This window comes from Nomascus leucogenys, chromosome 23, assembly GCF_006542625.1.
Source record: "Nomascus leucogenys isolate Asia chromosome 23, Asia_NLE_v1, whole genome shotgun sequence".
Lineage (NCBI taxonomy): Eukaryota > Metazoa > Chordata > Mammalia > Primates > Hylobatidae > Nomascus > Nomascus leucogenys.
In genome coordinates, this window is record NC_044403.1 from 22,705,029 (window position 1) to 22,718,659 (window position 13,631).

Below are 13,631 nucleotides of genomic sequence, written 5' to 3' on the forward strand. Positions count from 1 at the left end.
GTTATAATTATCTTCTCCATTTCTAGAAGTTTTTTTCCCCAGATGTTCCCATTTCTTTCTGACAGTCTCTTGCTGCTCTTCTCTGAAATTGCATCTTGTTTTTTGTAAACAGTGTATACATTAGCTAATTTATCTACACATATTCTTATCTGTCAATTTCAGTATGTGCAGTCCATGAGAATTTAAGTTTCCTACTTGCTTTTGGTTGGTTTGTTTTGCTATCATTTGTAGTCTATTCCTATGCTTAATTTAACTTCATTTTGAAATCATTGTGCAATTTTATTTATGGTAGTCATGCCAGGATAAATGAGAGAAGGTCTTCTTTTCTCCAAAGTTTATTCATTTTTAATGTAAATACAAAAATAGCCCCTCTTTTAAAGGATTGAAGGCTTGTGAAATTAAGATTAGAAAAAGGTACTTAACATAGTGCTAGGAATATAATAAAAGCTCAATAAATGTTAGATTTCACTTTTAATTTCACTTTTAATTCTTAGATCAGTATGTTGATTTGTTTCCCACTTCCCTCATTAGAATATACACTCCATAAATCACACAAGCTTTGAGATTCTGTCTACTACTATATTCCCTCAAAGATCAAAAGAAAGTTTGTTGTATCTACACATTCAGTAAATACTTGTTGGATAAATGAATGGGTGCCAGCAAACAGTAATGTGTTAAATGAAGAGATTATTCCTAAGAGCCTTTCATGTCAAGGGTAGTCAACATAATCTTCTTCATTCAAGGGTGTAATAACCATAAGTATAAAACAACAGCAACAGTTTTGTGATATATTTGTGAAACTTGTCATACCTAGAGTTGAGCTTAAATTTTAATTAAAAATTAAATTGATCATTTAGAGTAGGTATCTACAGTGGCTAAATTTGTTTTTCACTTCTATACAGTATTTTCTGTACAATATAAATTGATTACAAATGACGTAAATAATGATTTGATATTTTAAAAGATAAAGTCAAATTTTTTGTTTCTGTTTTGCATTACATTCTATAGGTATATGTTTGGCATTCCTCCTCCACAATTCAATTTATTAAATTCAAAATAGTCTCAGGAGGACATGTAAAATCCATGAAACAGAAACTTGCATTTGCATTTTAACAAATTATAGATAGGCATTCAGTCTAAACATACATTCTCTAGACTAGCTATGTTTTATAGACATATTTGGAAAAGTCTTCATTAAGAAATTTCTGATTCCATCACAAGCCATCACTGGGGCAATTTCAAGTCTTTATATAACGAATGAGAAGAAAGTTACGCTTCCGTCAAGCAGCCAATATATGCCTCATTCTGCAGCAGGTAATCTAAGATAGATATAACAGAAGCAATATTAAGAATTAGCAGATATGCTAAGTGTAGTGGAAGGCATCTTCATTTTTGTTGTAATTACTGAGTCAGTATTTGGGGTTTTGGGGAATGGATTTATTGGACTTGTAAACTGCATTGACTGTGCCAAGAATAAGTTATCTACGATTGGCTTTATTCTCACCGGCTTAGCTATTTCAAGAATTTTTCTGATATGGATAATAATTACAGATGGATTTATAAAGATATTCTCTCCAGATATATATGCCTCCGGTAACCTAATTGAATATATTAGTTACTTTTGGGTAATTAGCAATCAATCAAGTATGTGGTTTGCCACCAGCCTCGGCATCTTCTATTTCCTGAAGATAGCAAATTTTTCCAACTACATATTTCTCTGGTTGAAGAGTAGAACAAATATGGTTCTTCCCTTTATGATAGTATTCTTACTTATTTCATTGTTACTTAATTTTGCACACATTGCGAAGATTCTTAATGATCATAAAATGAAGAATGACACAGTCTGGCATCTCAACTTATATAAAAGTGAATACTTTATTAAACAGGTTTTGCTAAATCTGGGAGTCATTTTCTTCTTTACACTATCCCTAATTACATGTGTTTTGTTAATCATTTCCCTTTGGAGACACAACAGGCAGATGCAATCGAATGTGACAGGATTGAGAGACTCCAACACAGAAGCTCATGTGAAGGCAATGAAAGTTTTGGTAGCTTTCATCATCCTCTTTATCTTGTATTTTATAGGCATGGCCATAGAAATATCATATTTTACTGTGCCAGAAAACAAACTGCTGCTTATGTTTGGAATGACAACCACAGCCATCTATCCCTGGGGTCACTCATTTATCTTAATTCTAGGAAACAGCAAGCTAAAGCAAGCCTCTCTGAGGGTACTACAGCAATTGAAGTGCTGTGAGAAAAGGAAAAATCTCAGAGTCACATAGACACCTTGGGGTGAAATGGATGTTCCATGAAAAGAATCCAGTGAATAAATCCTTGAAGATCTGTTTCATTGCACTGGATTCTTGCACTGTCTTTTTAACTGTGTCATTAAAGATCACTGAAATCTTCCATAATTGTTTTGACTACGTTTCAGGGAATCTCAGTCTTTGAGGAGATTTTAATCTCACATGCAAATTCAGTGGCTTAGTCAGCTTCTCCACCCTGCAACTTCTTTGTACAAACTTCCTAGAGGAAAACCATCAGCCTGGAGACTATTCACTGTAAAGATTATAATGGTGAGAATAAGCTCTAAAATAAGACTTCTTGTTGTGCTTTACCTGACTTTTCTGAAGCAAAGACACCCATTCTCCAAGAAAACCCAAAGAAAAAAAAAACAAAGAAAGAAAGAAAATTAGATCAATCTTGACGTTTAGAACATGGAAGTGAGGAAGTGAGGACAGATGGTGGTGCTTCTTTTCAGTATGCTATTTTAATTATTTAAAGGGTTTTTTTTTCATTTTTTAAAACCTAACATCCTTTTTTACTGGTGTATGTTTGATGTGTAGCAAGTAGTGAGAGTAATAGATGTAGTTCTGTGAAATATAGCTAGGGAAACAAAAGTCTAGTTGAGGGAGATGGGATCAAAACACTGATGAAATAAATATAGTCTTCAAAATCAGTGATTTGAGATAAGGCAGGTTATGAACCAATTAAAGTTGGGTAAAGATTTTTCTAGAAGCATAGATCCAAAGGCTGCAAGATTCAACACAGTCCCTGACCAAAGGACACAAGATGAACACAGGATAGAATCTGTGTGAATTATGAAATATTCTGTCTTAGGGCTTCACATACACACACACACACACACACACATGCACACACACATGTTCATGTACACAAACTTGCACTCACAGGCATGTTTCAAATTTTGAGTTTTAAAGTGAATTTTTGTGTCCAACCCAGGTTATAAACTCAGTGACTTACTTTGGCAACTTCCAAAAGTGCCTTGATCTCATACTTACGGCCTAATGAGTGGAATATTTCCAAATGTAAGGACTTAATTAATTTTCTATGTCAGGTTTCCAAATCAATATTTTTATATTTTTAAACTATTGTGTTTAGAATGTACAGATAGTTAAGAGATAACAGAAAAAAAAAAACCTACTGCTGCTGCCTATTTCAACAAAATATACCAGGTTGGCTTCTTTGAAATTATATTGTATAAAGAACTATGTTCTCTGTATAGATTATGTTGATTATGTAAAATTTATTCATTTTCCCATGTTTTCAAAAATTTTTTATAATAATTGTTTTAAGGGGTGCATAATAACTCCCCTTGCAAATATGCAATGATATACTTAATGTTTATCATATCATTTACATTTAAGTTGTCTTCAGTTTTCCACTGTTAGAAATAAACATGAGTATTATAGAGCATGAATACTATTCATTCATATGAATACTATTTAAAAGCTAACTTGGCTAGATATTGAGGATGTAGTAGTGAACAAGACATCAATATAATGAATAATATATTCTAATACAAAACAAATGAATAGCTAGCTAACTTAAACAATTATATTTATGATATTGGGAGAGAAAAACTATAGGATGCTGACCTGACCTGGTCATGGGAATGGATAAGATGTCACTGAGGTTAAGATGGTTTAATTTGATATCTAAATAATGCGTAGGAATAAGGTGGACAAAGGAGGAGAAATTTGGGGTGGGAAAGCATCATGTCGAGGTCTTGAAGCAAGAAGGAGTAGAGGGTATTCCAGAAACTAAAGGTCCAGTACAACTAGTATATAGAGAGAGCAATATGTAAATTATTTTTAATGAAAATTCCAATGGGGAGAAATTTGATAAATTACTTGCATAACCGATAAACTGCTCTGTAGATACAGTAAACCTATATGTTAATAGTGAAAAAAATCCGTCTTGTTCCAGTCTCAAAATCAAACAGGTTATTATTTTTAATGTCATTACCTTGATTGCAAAAATATCTTTACTTCACATATATTTGATTACTAGTGAAGTTAAGCATTATTACAGGATTAACCAATAGCATATACTTTTTGGGAATTATTCATTTGTTTTCTCCTTATTTGTTCATGTCTTATACTTTTTCTTACCAATTTTGTGACTACTTTATACATTAACACTATACCATATATGTGTTATGATTTTTTCTTAATTTGCTGTTTAGTAAGTAACTTAGTTTGTAATGTTTGGGGAAATAGGTGGGTAGTTTACATGATCTCATATTGATTTATGTTTTCTTCTGCTATTTTTGCCAATATTAGCTTATTTTTACTGATACCTGTTCCTTTCATCAAAAGCTCCATTTTGTACTATAAAATACAGTTTCATTTCATCTAAAATTAGCAAACACAAAAATATATAAAGAAGAAATTAATTATGCACATTTGCAGTACTCAACTAACCATTGTTAACATGTTTCTACATACATTGTAAAATAGATCTCAACATAGATAGATGACAGTTAGATAATAAGCATGTTACTTAAAAAATCTGTTTTGATTAGATTTATACATAAACTGGATGGCTAGGTTCTTTATCTGTGGATGTTGGGATTATAGATAATTTTTATTTTCTTGTAGTATATAATTTTCGATGCAATAATTTATGTCATATGAAAAATATAATAAAAGATGAGGCATGTGAAAAAATATCTGTTTAGTAATACTTGCTTCGAGAAACAAGGGAAAGAGAAAGAATCTTCCCTAGCATTTGCACAGACTGCATAAACTCTATTTCTGTTATCTGCTGCCTTTGTAGCTCTGATTACCGACTTCGTTGTTTGTACTAACTTTCAATTACATTGGCTTGGTCCTCACATGTTTTATGATTTTATTTTGAACTCAGTTTTATTAGAATATTATCTGTGGGAATTCTTTGAGGTCAGGTTTACAGCGACGTCTGCCAGAAAGAGTTTGACTTTGTAAAGGCTGACTGGGATCACTTCTAGTCTCAACTTCTTTAAGCTAAACTTTCCAGTTTGTAATGATTTAGGCTATATAGAATTTAACTTCTAGCCCCAAATACACATGATTGAAAGGCTATTATAACAAATTCTTAGAGCAACATTCCTCTTTCATTCGCCTTTACATTCCCCTTTCAATTCCCTGCCCTGGCTGACTGTTAAGTACTCCTACTTTAGCCTTTTGTTGGACGTATATTATTTTTACATTTGCCTATTAAGGTTTTGCCTTTCAGAGATCTTGGCTTATTGATAGTATCCAATCTCACTTCTAACTTCGGAGAAGTCCAAGCCAGGTACCTTACCCAACATGCATATGGTCTTTTAAAACATAAGCATTGGCTTATGAATGGATGAAGAAAATGCTGTATATGTACACAGTTGAATACTATTTAGCCATAACAGTTTTTTTTAAAGAATCAAATGTCATTTGCAACAACACGAATGGAAAGGGAAGACATTATGGTACCTGAAATAAGCCAGAAACAAAAAGTTAAGCGCCACATATTCTCGCTCATGTAAGGAAACTAAAAAAAAGAAGATCTCAGAGAAGTAAAAAGAAGAGCAGAGTGTACCAGAGGCTGGGAAGGGTAGGGGTTTGTAAAAGTATACAAAATACAGCTAGATAGGAGAAATACGTTCTAGTGTTTTATAGGACTATAGGATGACTATAGCTAACAATAATACACAGTTTTAAATACCGGGAAGGAGGATTTTAATATTCCCAACAAAGAAATGATAAACGTTTAAGATGATAGATCTTCTAATTAACCTATCGAATCACTATACATTGTATGTTTCAAAACATCACTATGTACCTGATAAATGTGTACAGTAATTATTATATAACGTAGGAAAACAGCCTATTGTGTAGAAAGAGTGATGCCATCCTGAAGCGAAACTACCACAATGACTGATGTTTAACTCCTGCATACCAATGTGTTCCGCAGCAGGTTCTTTAAACAATTCCTGTGACATAGAGAGCCCCTCATAAAGATGCTTATCTAACCTTTTTAATGTTCATAAGTTTTAGCAAGAGAGTCTGAGGTATGAAGAGCTGCACATGTTTTACCCAAAAAGCTTAATATATAAAGGATATTTTCTGGAGGGCGGGTGTGGGGATCCAATATCTTGCGGCCACCCAAAACGTTGCCTCTGTTTATAAGTTCCTATTAAATATTGCTTTCTTTTAAAAAAGATTGTATATATATATGTATAAGATATATATGTATAAGATATACATATGTATAAGATATATATGTATAAGATATACATATGTATAAGATATATATGTATAAGATATACATATGTATGAGATATATATGTATAAGATATATATTTGTATAAGATATATATACATATATAAGATATATATATATATATATCTTTTGCAGCAACTTGGATAGACCTAGAGGCCATTATTCTAAGTGAAGTAACACAGGACTGGAAAACCAAAAACTGTATGTTCTCAGTTATAAGTGGGAGCTAAGCTATGAGTGTACAAAGACATACAGAGTGATATCATGGTCTTTAGAGACTCAAAAGGGGGAGGCTGGAAGGGAGGATAGGGATAAAAAAGCTACATATTAGGTACAATTTACACTACTCAGGTGATGGGTGCACTAAAATCTCAGAATTCACCACTATATAACTCATCCACGTGACAAAAAAACACTTGTACCCAAAAAGCTGTTGAAGTAAAAATTATAAATAAATATTTCTTTTTGAGAAACTGGAATTGTTAGACTCTTTCTTTGGCCTCTCAGCTCCCTCAGCCTTTAGGGATAGTCTTGCATGTACCTTTTCACTGCAGAACATCAATTTAAAAAAATAACAAAATAAAAAAATACTTAAACACTGGTTTAAAGGAGAGTGACAATGCGGTCTCCTAGAGGAGACGCAAATTCCCAACACAAGTCCTCTATCTAACTCCAAGATAGTTAGTTAGGGACTAACTCTGTCTTCAGCACTGTTTCCTCTCATGATTTGCACTTTCCCACTATTTTTGGCACCTGAGGATTCTTTTGTAACTCTCTTGACAGCTGGACCATACATTTTAAAAGTATTTCTGAAGGCTTCTTTTTCAGTATCTTTATGTTTTCCTGACTGGAAGGATTTTTCCAGACATCTGGTTTTTCATATATTTTTATACAGATTTTTTTAATTTATAAAAATAATTTTAACTTCTATTTTAGATTAAGGGGTACAGGTGCAGGTTTGTTAGTAGGTTATATTCCTTGATGCTGAGGTTTGGGGTATAATTGAACCCATCACCCAGGTAGTGAGCATGGTACTCAATAGGTAGTTTGACAGTCCTTGCCCCCTGACCCCCGCCATCCCTCCCTTTCCACTTAGTCCCCAGTGTCTATTGTTCCCATTTTTACGTCTGTGTGTCCCAGTGTTTAGCTCCCGCTTATAAGTAAGAGCATGTGATAGTTGGTTTTCTGTTTCTGCGTTAACTTGCTTAGCATAACGGTTTGCCATAGTTTTGAAGGCAAAAGTTGTTTGTTTCACTAGCTTTGTTCAATCTTTCTTTTTTTTTTTTTTAGTAAAGGTATTCAAAATTGTATGTTTTCTGCCCAAATATCAACTTATATGTATTCCACAAATGTTGGCACATGGTTCTTGTATTGTATTCAATTCAAAGAATTTCAAAATATTCTTTACACTTTCCTTTTAATGCAAGATATATTTAACAATAATGAGATTTTTAAAGGTAACTTTTGTATTGATATTTTATTTAAGTTGGGTCAGACAGCACATGTGTATGATATTTGGCCAAGGATAAGATTTATTTGGCCCAATATGTGATCCATTTTTGTGACTGATTTTCTTTAAAAGAGTTTGATGGTGTTAAAGTTAAATGTATATACATTAGATGAACAATATTAATGATATTACTTGTTTACATCTTTAATACATGACAATTTCCAATAGTTAAATTAGTAAACCTAAACTTACAACTACTGATTTATTTGTTTATGCTCATAATTATTTTATTTGTAGTTGCAGTTAATTTGAAGCAATGTTGATAATTGCATTTTTATTCATGGTCATTACTTATTTATGGTTATTTTTACTGATATTAAAAATGTTTGTCATGAAAGTTTTTGCTCTAAATTTTATTTCGCCCTTGGTAAATTCCCTAATTTTGTTACATTTTATTTTATTTTATTTTATTTTGATACATAATATTTGTTCAACTTTGTAAGGTATATGTGATATTTTGTTTCATGTATATAATGTGTAATAAAAGTCAAGATATTTAGGATCCATCACTTCAAGCATTTATCATTTCTAGATTGTATGTTTTCCACCTCTGCATTTTCAACACTTCTGCATTTTATTTTTAAATGTCTCTTGTAGAAAACAAATATCTCATTTTTGACACTTTAATAATGTAATCTCAAAATTGCTGTTGAGAAACAGTTTTACACTTAATACAATTGAGATTACATTGTTTTCTATCTTCTCATTTCTTCTTTTTACTCTATTTTAATGCTTTATTGTAGAATTTTTTCCTTTCCTGTTTTCTATTGATATCAAATTTTCATGTGCTGGGTTTAAAATTGATATCTTTATGTTTATTTCGTATAAAATTAAAAGTTTAACTTGTTCTTATCTAATGACAGTCATTTCCATGCTGCATGTTTTTATGGTCTGGAATATTAATTTTTTAATTTACACATTTATTTTGTTTTAATTTTATTGTGATAACATTTATATAACAAATTTGTCATTTTAACCATTTTAAGTGTACAATTCTGTGGCACTAATTACATTCACAATGTTGTGCAAGCATCACCTTTGTAGTAAGTTATATACTTGATCTTAGCCAAAAGGCTGAGAAGTAATGTAGTGAATTTTAAAAATATTAAGTGCGAGCCTTCCAACTTTGTTCTCCATTTTTAAGATTGTTTTGGAAATTCAAGATTTCTTGTAATTCCATATGGATTTGAGGATAAATTTTTCTGTTTCTGAAAAAAAGACTGTGAGAATTTTTAATAAGGATTTGAATGAATCTGCAGATTTCTTTGGCATCTCCCCTTTGTGTCTGTAGAGTAAAAGCAGATGAAAAATTAGGAGTATCTGACCTGAGGGTCCCAAGAGCCATATCTGAGGACAAGATGTAGTGAGGGGTCTTGGAAGGAGAAGAGGCATAGTACCTCCTACCTGCCCTAAAGGACATGGAATTCCATGATGCCACTCTTTCCTGCCTCTGGGTCCCTGTAGTCTTAGAGCCAGAGCCCACAGAGCTGGGGGTGGTGGCATTGGGGCAGATCTGGATGCAGCCCAAGGTACAGCCAGGAGTGACTATGACTCCTAGAGAAGCTCCTAGGGTGGGGAATAGGATATGTCAAGCTGCAAAATTTCTCAGCATGTCAGTAAAGGTTTTTGGTTGCAACAGAAATGAATGTAAGCAGGAAAGGAGGAAGGAGCTTTATAGTTAGGATGTTGTGCCATCTGCCCTAAAGTTAAGAGGAGTCCAATCATCTTTAGAAAGAGTCAGGACTCAGTCATGACTGAGACAGCCCCAAGGACCTCAGACACGGGAAGGAGTGGGTATTCTTTCTAGCTGATGCAGTCAATGTGACTCAGTTTCCACAACTCCCATTCTCTGTGTTTCCAAGGTCAAAATTCCAAATTCTTCACAGAGACTTATTCATTCATTTGTTCATTAAATATTCATGGTGCCTCTACTGTGTAGTAGGCAGAATTCTAGACACTAAAGATACAGCACTGATCCAAGGAGACAAAAATACCTATTTTACATCTTACATTGCAGTGGGCACAGAATAAGATTGGCTCCACTTGGGTTAGGTATCCACCCCTAATTCAATCAGCTGTGGCCAGATGGAGTTCCTGAGCCAAGAGGCTCAGAACCCAATGGGTTCTACTACAATGAATAATTGTTCTTTAAGACACACATGGATTCTTGATTGTCAATTCAGAAAGCAGACAGTGGGCTTTAAAATACAAGGCATAGTTGAGTTCATTCAGTCACCTTGACAGCAACCATTTTTTCTAGGAGACTGGATGTTGTCAAGGAGCAGCCTGTCCATCTTGCATCCCCCAGGTTCTCTGGATTCTCCACCTCCAAGTAGAAGGAGCAGAACTGGAATGCTCTTCCATATCATCAGCTTTCTCCTCACACCAGACCTTACTCACCAGAGCCTGGGACTGTGGGTTGGACTTCTCCCTCTTTTGCTATCTTCAGCTCCTTATCTGGCTAGAATCTTCTGTAAACAGGGACAAGGCTTGCTTCTTCTGGTATCTGCCATGGCAGAAGCCAGCCCAGGGCTCAGGGAAGCCTTAATGAGGCCTGCAGGAAAAAAAAAAAAAAAAAAAAAAAAAAATATATATATATATATATATATATAAAATAAAAATATAAGTGTGAGTTTTCCAACTTTGTTCTCCTTTTTAAAGATTGTTTTGGGTATTTGGATTCCCTTGTAATTTCACTCGAATTGGAGGATTAGTTTTCCTCTTTCTGAAAATAAGTCTGTAGAAATTTTTGATAGGAATTTTAATGAATCTTTAGATTGCTTTGGGTAGTATTGATATCTTAACAATATCAAGTCATCTTATCCATGAACATGGGATGTCTTTCTACTTACTCGTGTCTTCCTTAATGTCTTTCAACAATGTTTCCCCATTTTTTCTATATAAGTATTTTGCTTCTTTGGTGAAATTTATTCCTAGTTATTTCATTATTTTGGAATTGTTTTCTTAATTTACCTTTTATATTCACTGTTCAGATTGCTGGTGTGTAGAAACACAACAGAGTTTTATGTGTTGATCTTGTACCTACAACTGGAGTTTTAAGATTTTTATAGTATACAGATGTTCTTTTCTTAATTTTTTTTTAAATTTTTGACATCTTAAGCCTTACAAAATTTCTTATAAACTTTACTCCACGTATGTCATATAGGTATCTCCTCACCCCATTATAGTTTTTGTTAATACATCCTCCAAAATGTTGAAAAAAGTTCTATGTTTAGTAAACGTCTGAAAACTATATATCTGAGAATATTTTTATTTAACCTGAACATTTAGATATGCTGTCAAATATAAATAAATAACTTATTGCGTTTAAGTTGAAATGCTGTTAAAATCATTTTATTTATGCCATTGCAGAGAGAAACAAAATAGTCACCTGTCCATTAATATTATGAGATGCACTGGGCATTAATATTGAATAAAGAAAAGAACTACATATGAAGGAAAAAAACAACTAAGTCCATTTAGGTTTGTTTACATTTTCAGTGAATAATGGAAAACAAATTGTTAAACCATAATTATTATGTTGCCATATTTTATGATTTCATGTGACTGGCATTGTCTTAGTCCATTTTGCTGCTATAAAAAATATCTGAGATGAGGTAATTTATAAATAACAGAAATTTATTTTATCATAGTGCTGAAGGCTAGAAAGTTCAAGACTAAGGCATTGGCAGGTTTGGTGTCTGGTGAGGGCCTCGTCACTGCTTCCAACATGGAACCTTGAATGCTGTATCTTTTCATAGTAGAAGAGGGAAAAGGTTAAAAGACCTATTTAGTTCCCTTCAGGCCTTTTAATCCCATCATAATGGGAAACCCATCATAATCATCTCCTAAAAGGTCCCACCTCTTAATATTGTTGCATTAGGGATTACATTTCCACATGAATTTTGAAGACAATACAAACATTCAAACTATGGCAATCATAAAATGTGAAATTTGGCCAAATATTATGGATAGGAAATTGTAATTAAGACACATTAATAAAGGCTCTATAGCAAAACAACTATATAAGAGAATCATGATTTATTGAATGGAATGCCAAAAAATCAATAATAATAGTACCTAAAATTGTTTGAGTATATATGGTAAGAAATATTCTAAGTATTTTAAATGCAAGACTTTATTTAATTATAATATTTCTATGAGATAGATAGCACTATGATCAATGTTTTACACATTGGAGAAAGAAAAGATTCGGCACAATCTAAATCACACAATCATTAAAACTGAGAATGAGCTTCAACTCCAGCTGTCTGGCACCAGAGCTGAAGCTCTTAACTGTTATATATATTTCAAGCCTTGTCCAAACTTTGTTATTTAGCAAATAAATTATTTGTCTCCATGGATCCCAAATATTCTATTTCTTCACCATTTTCATACAAACTGACAAGACTATTCCCAATATGCTATTATAATAAAGTGTTTTATGCTTGAATTATTGTCTCTATATAGTTCTCCATTAATTAATACTGTTCCTCTTCTTAAAGAGACATGCATATTTCTCATTCATGGGATCCCTTCTCAACAGGGATTATATTGCTCTGTTTTCATGAGGTTCACATGTACCCCCATAAATCTGTACAACTATTATATGTCCATAATAATTAAATTTTAAAAAATTAAAAATACAACAAACAAGATTACTAAATGAATTTTTAACAAATAGAAGATTATTTCACCCAACAAAAAGATAGGGGAACGTTAGCAAAAGGAATGGTGGTGAAATTTAGTATATTTAACTATTTAATTTCAGGTACAAAGCAAAAATGAAGGAAGACTGGGTTGTGATTGTGACAAGGAAAGGTAATGTTTTGTATAGAGTGATGACAGGAGATAACAAACTGCTGTATGTCTTGTGAGGAATTAGAAGGAGAATAGTCTGGCCAGGAACAGTGGCTCACACTTGTAGTCTCAACACTTTGGGAGGCCAAGGCAGGAGGATCGCTAGAGGCCAGGAGTTCAAGACCAGCCTAAGCAACAAAGTGAAACTTTGTCTCAAAAAAAAAAAAAAAAAAAGAAAGAGAATAATCTGAAAGTTACAAGAGAGGGAAAGAAAAACACCCACCCCAGGTTTAGACCCGCTTTTATGAGGATGTGAGAGAGAAAACAGCTGCCACAGGATTTAATTGTAGAGTATTAAAATGAAAAGATCCATGGACATGAGTGATGAATGAACTGGGAGGGGCACCAAATTATATACTTATTTTTATTAATCCTTAGCTTAAATCTAATATTTCTTCTGTCTTGAATGTAAGTAACAAGCACATACCATACCAGCAGTATCTGTAATATTTTCACTTTGGGAAGTCAAAAATCTTTATTGTTACAGGTACCTCCTATTATCGTTCATTTTCACCACCGATCTTTCTGCCAGATATTTTTGTTATGTCAATTAAAAAGCAAATAAATTCCTATATTATATTAAAAATATATTTCATACTGCAGGAAAAAGGCATATATATATATATGGATTCCTTACACATTTCAAATATTTTTATTTCATGCCCTTAAAAACATTATTCTGAAATTGTAGCGCGCACCAGACTGGCAAAGTAGC

The 13,631-nt window shown here is 33.0% G+C and overlaps 1 protein-coding gene across 1 annotated transcript; it reads left to right on the top strand.

Moving 5' to 3' along the window:
- Positions 1-1,280: 1,280 nt before the first annotated feature.
- TAS2R10 (taste 2 receptor member 10) lies at positions 1,281-2,306 on the top strand. Its single transcript, XM_003265501.3, has one exon. The coding sequence runs from the start codon at positions 1,362-1,364 to the stop codon at positions 2,283-2,285; it is 924 nt and encodes a 307-aa protein (XP_003265549.1). The 5' UTR covers positions 1,281-1,361; the 3' UTR covers positions 2,286-2,306.
- Positions 2,307-13,631: the final 11,325 nt, after the last annotated feature.

Bases quoted from the DNA above. Each gene is read 5' to 3' on its own strand.
- TAS2R10 (XM_003265501.3), top strand. From the start codon at position 1,362: ATGCTAAGTGTAGTGGAAGGCATCTTCATTTTTGTTGTAATTACTGAG.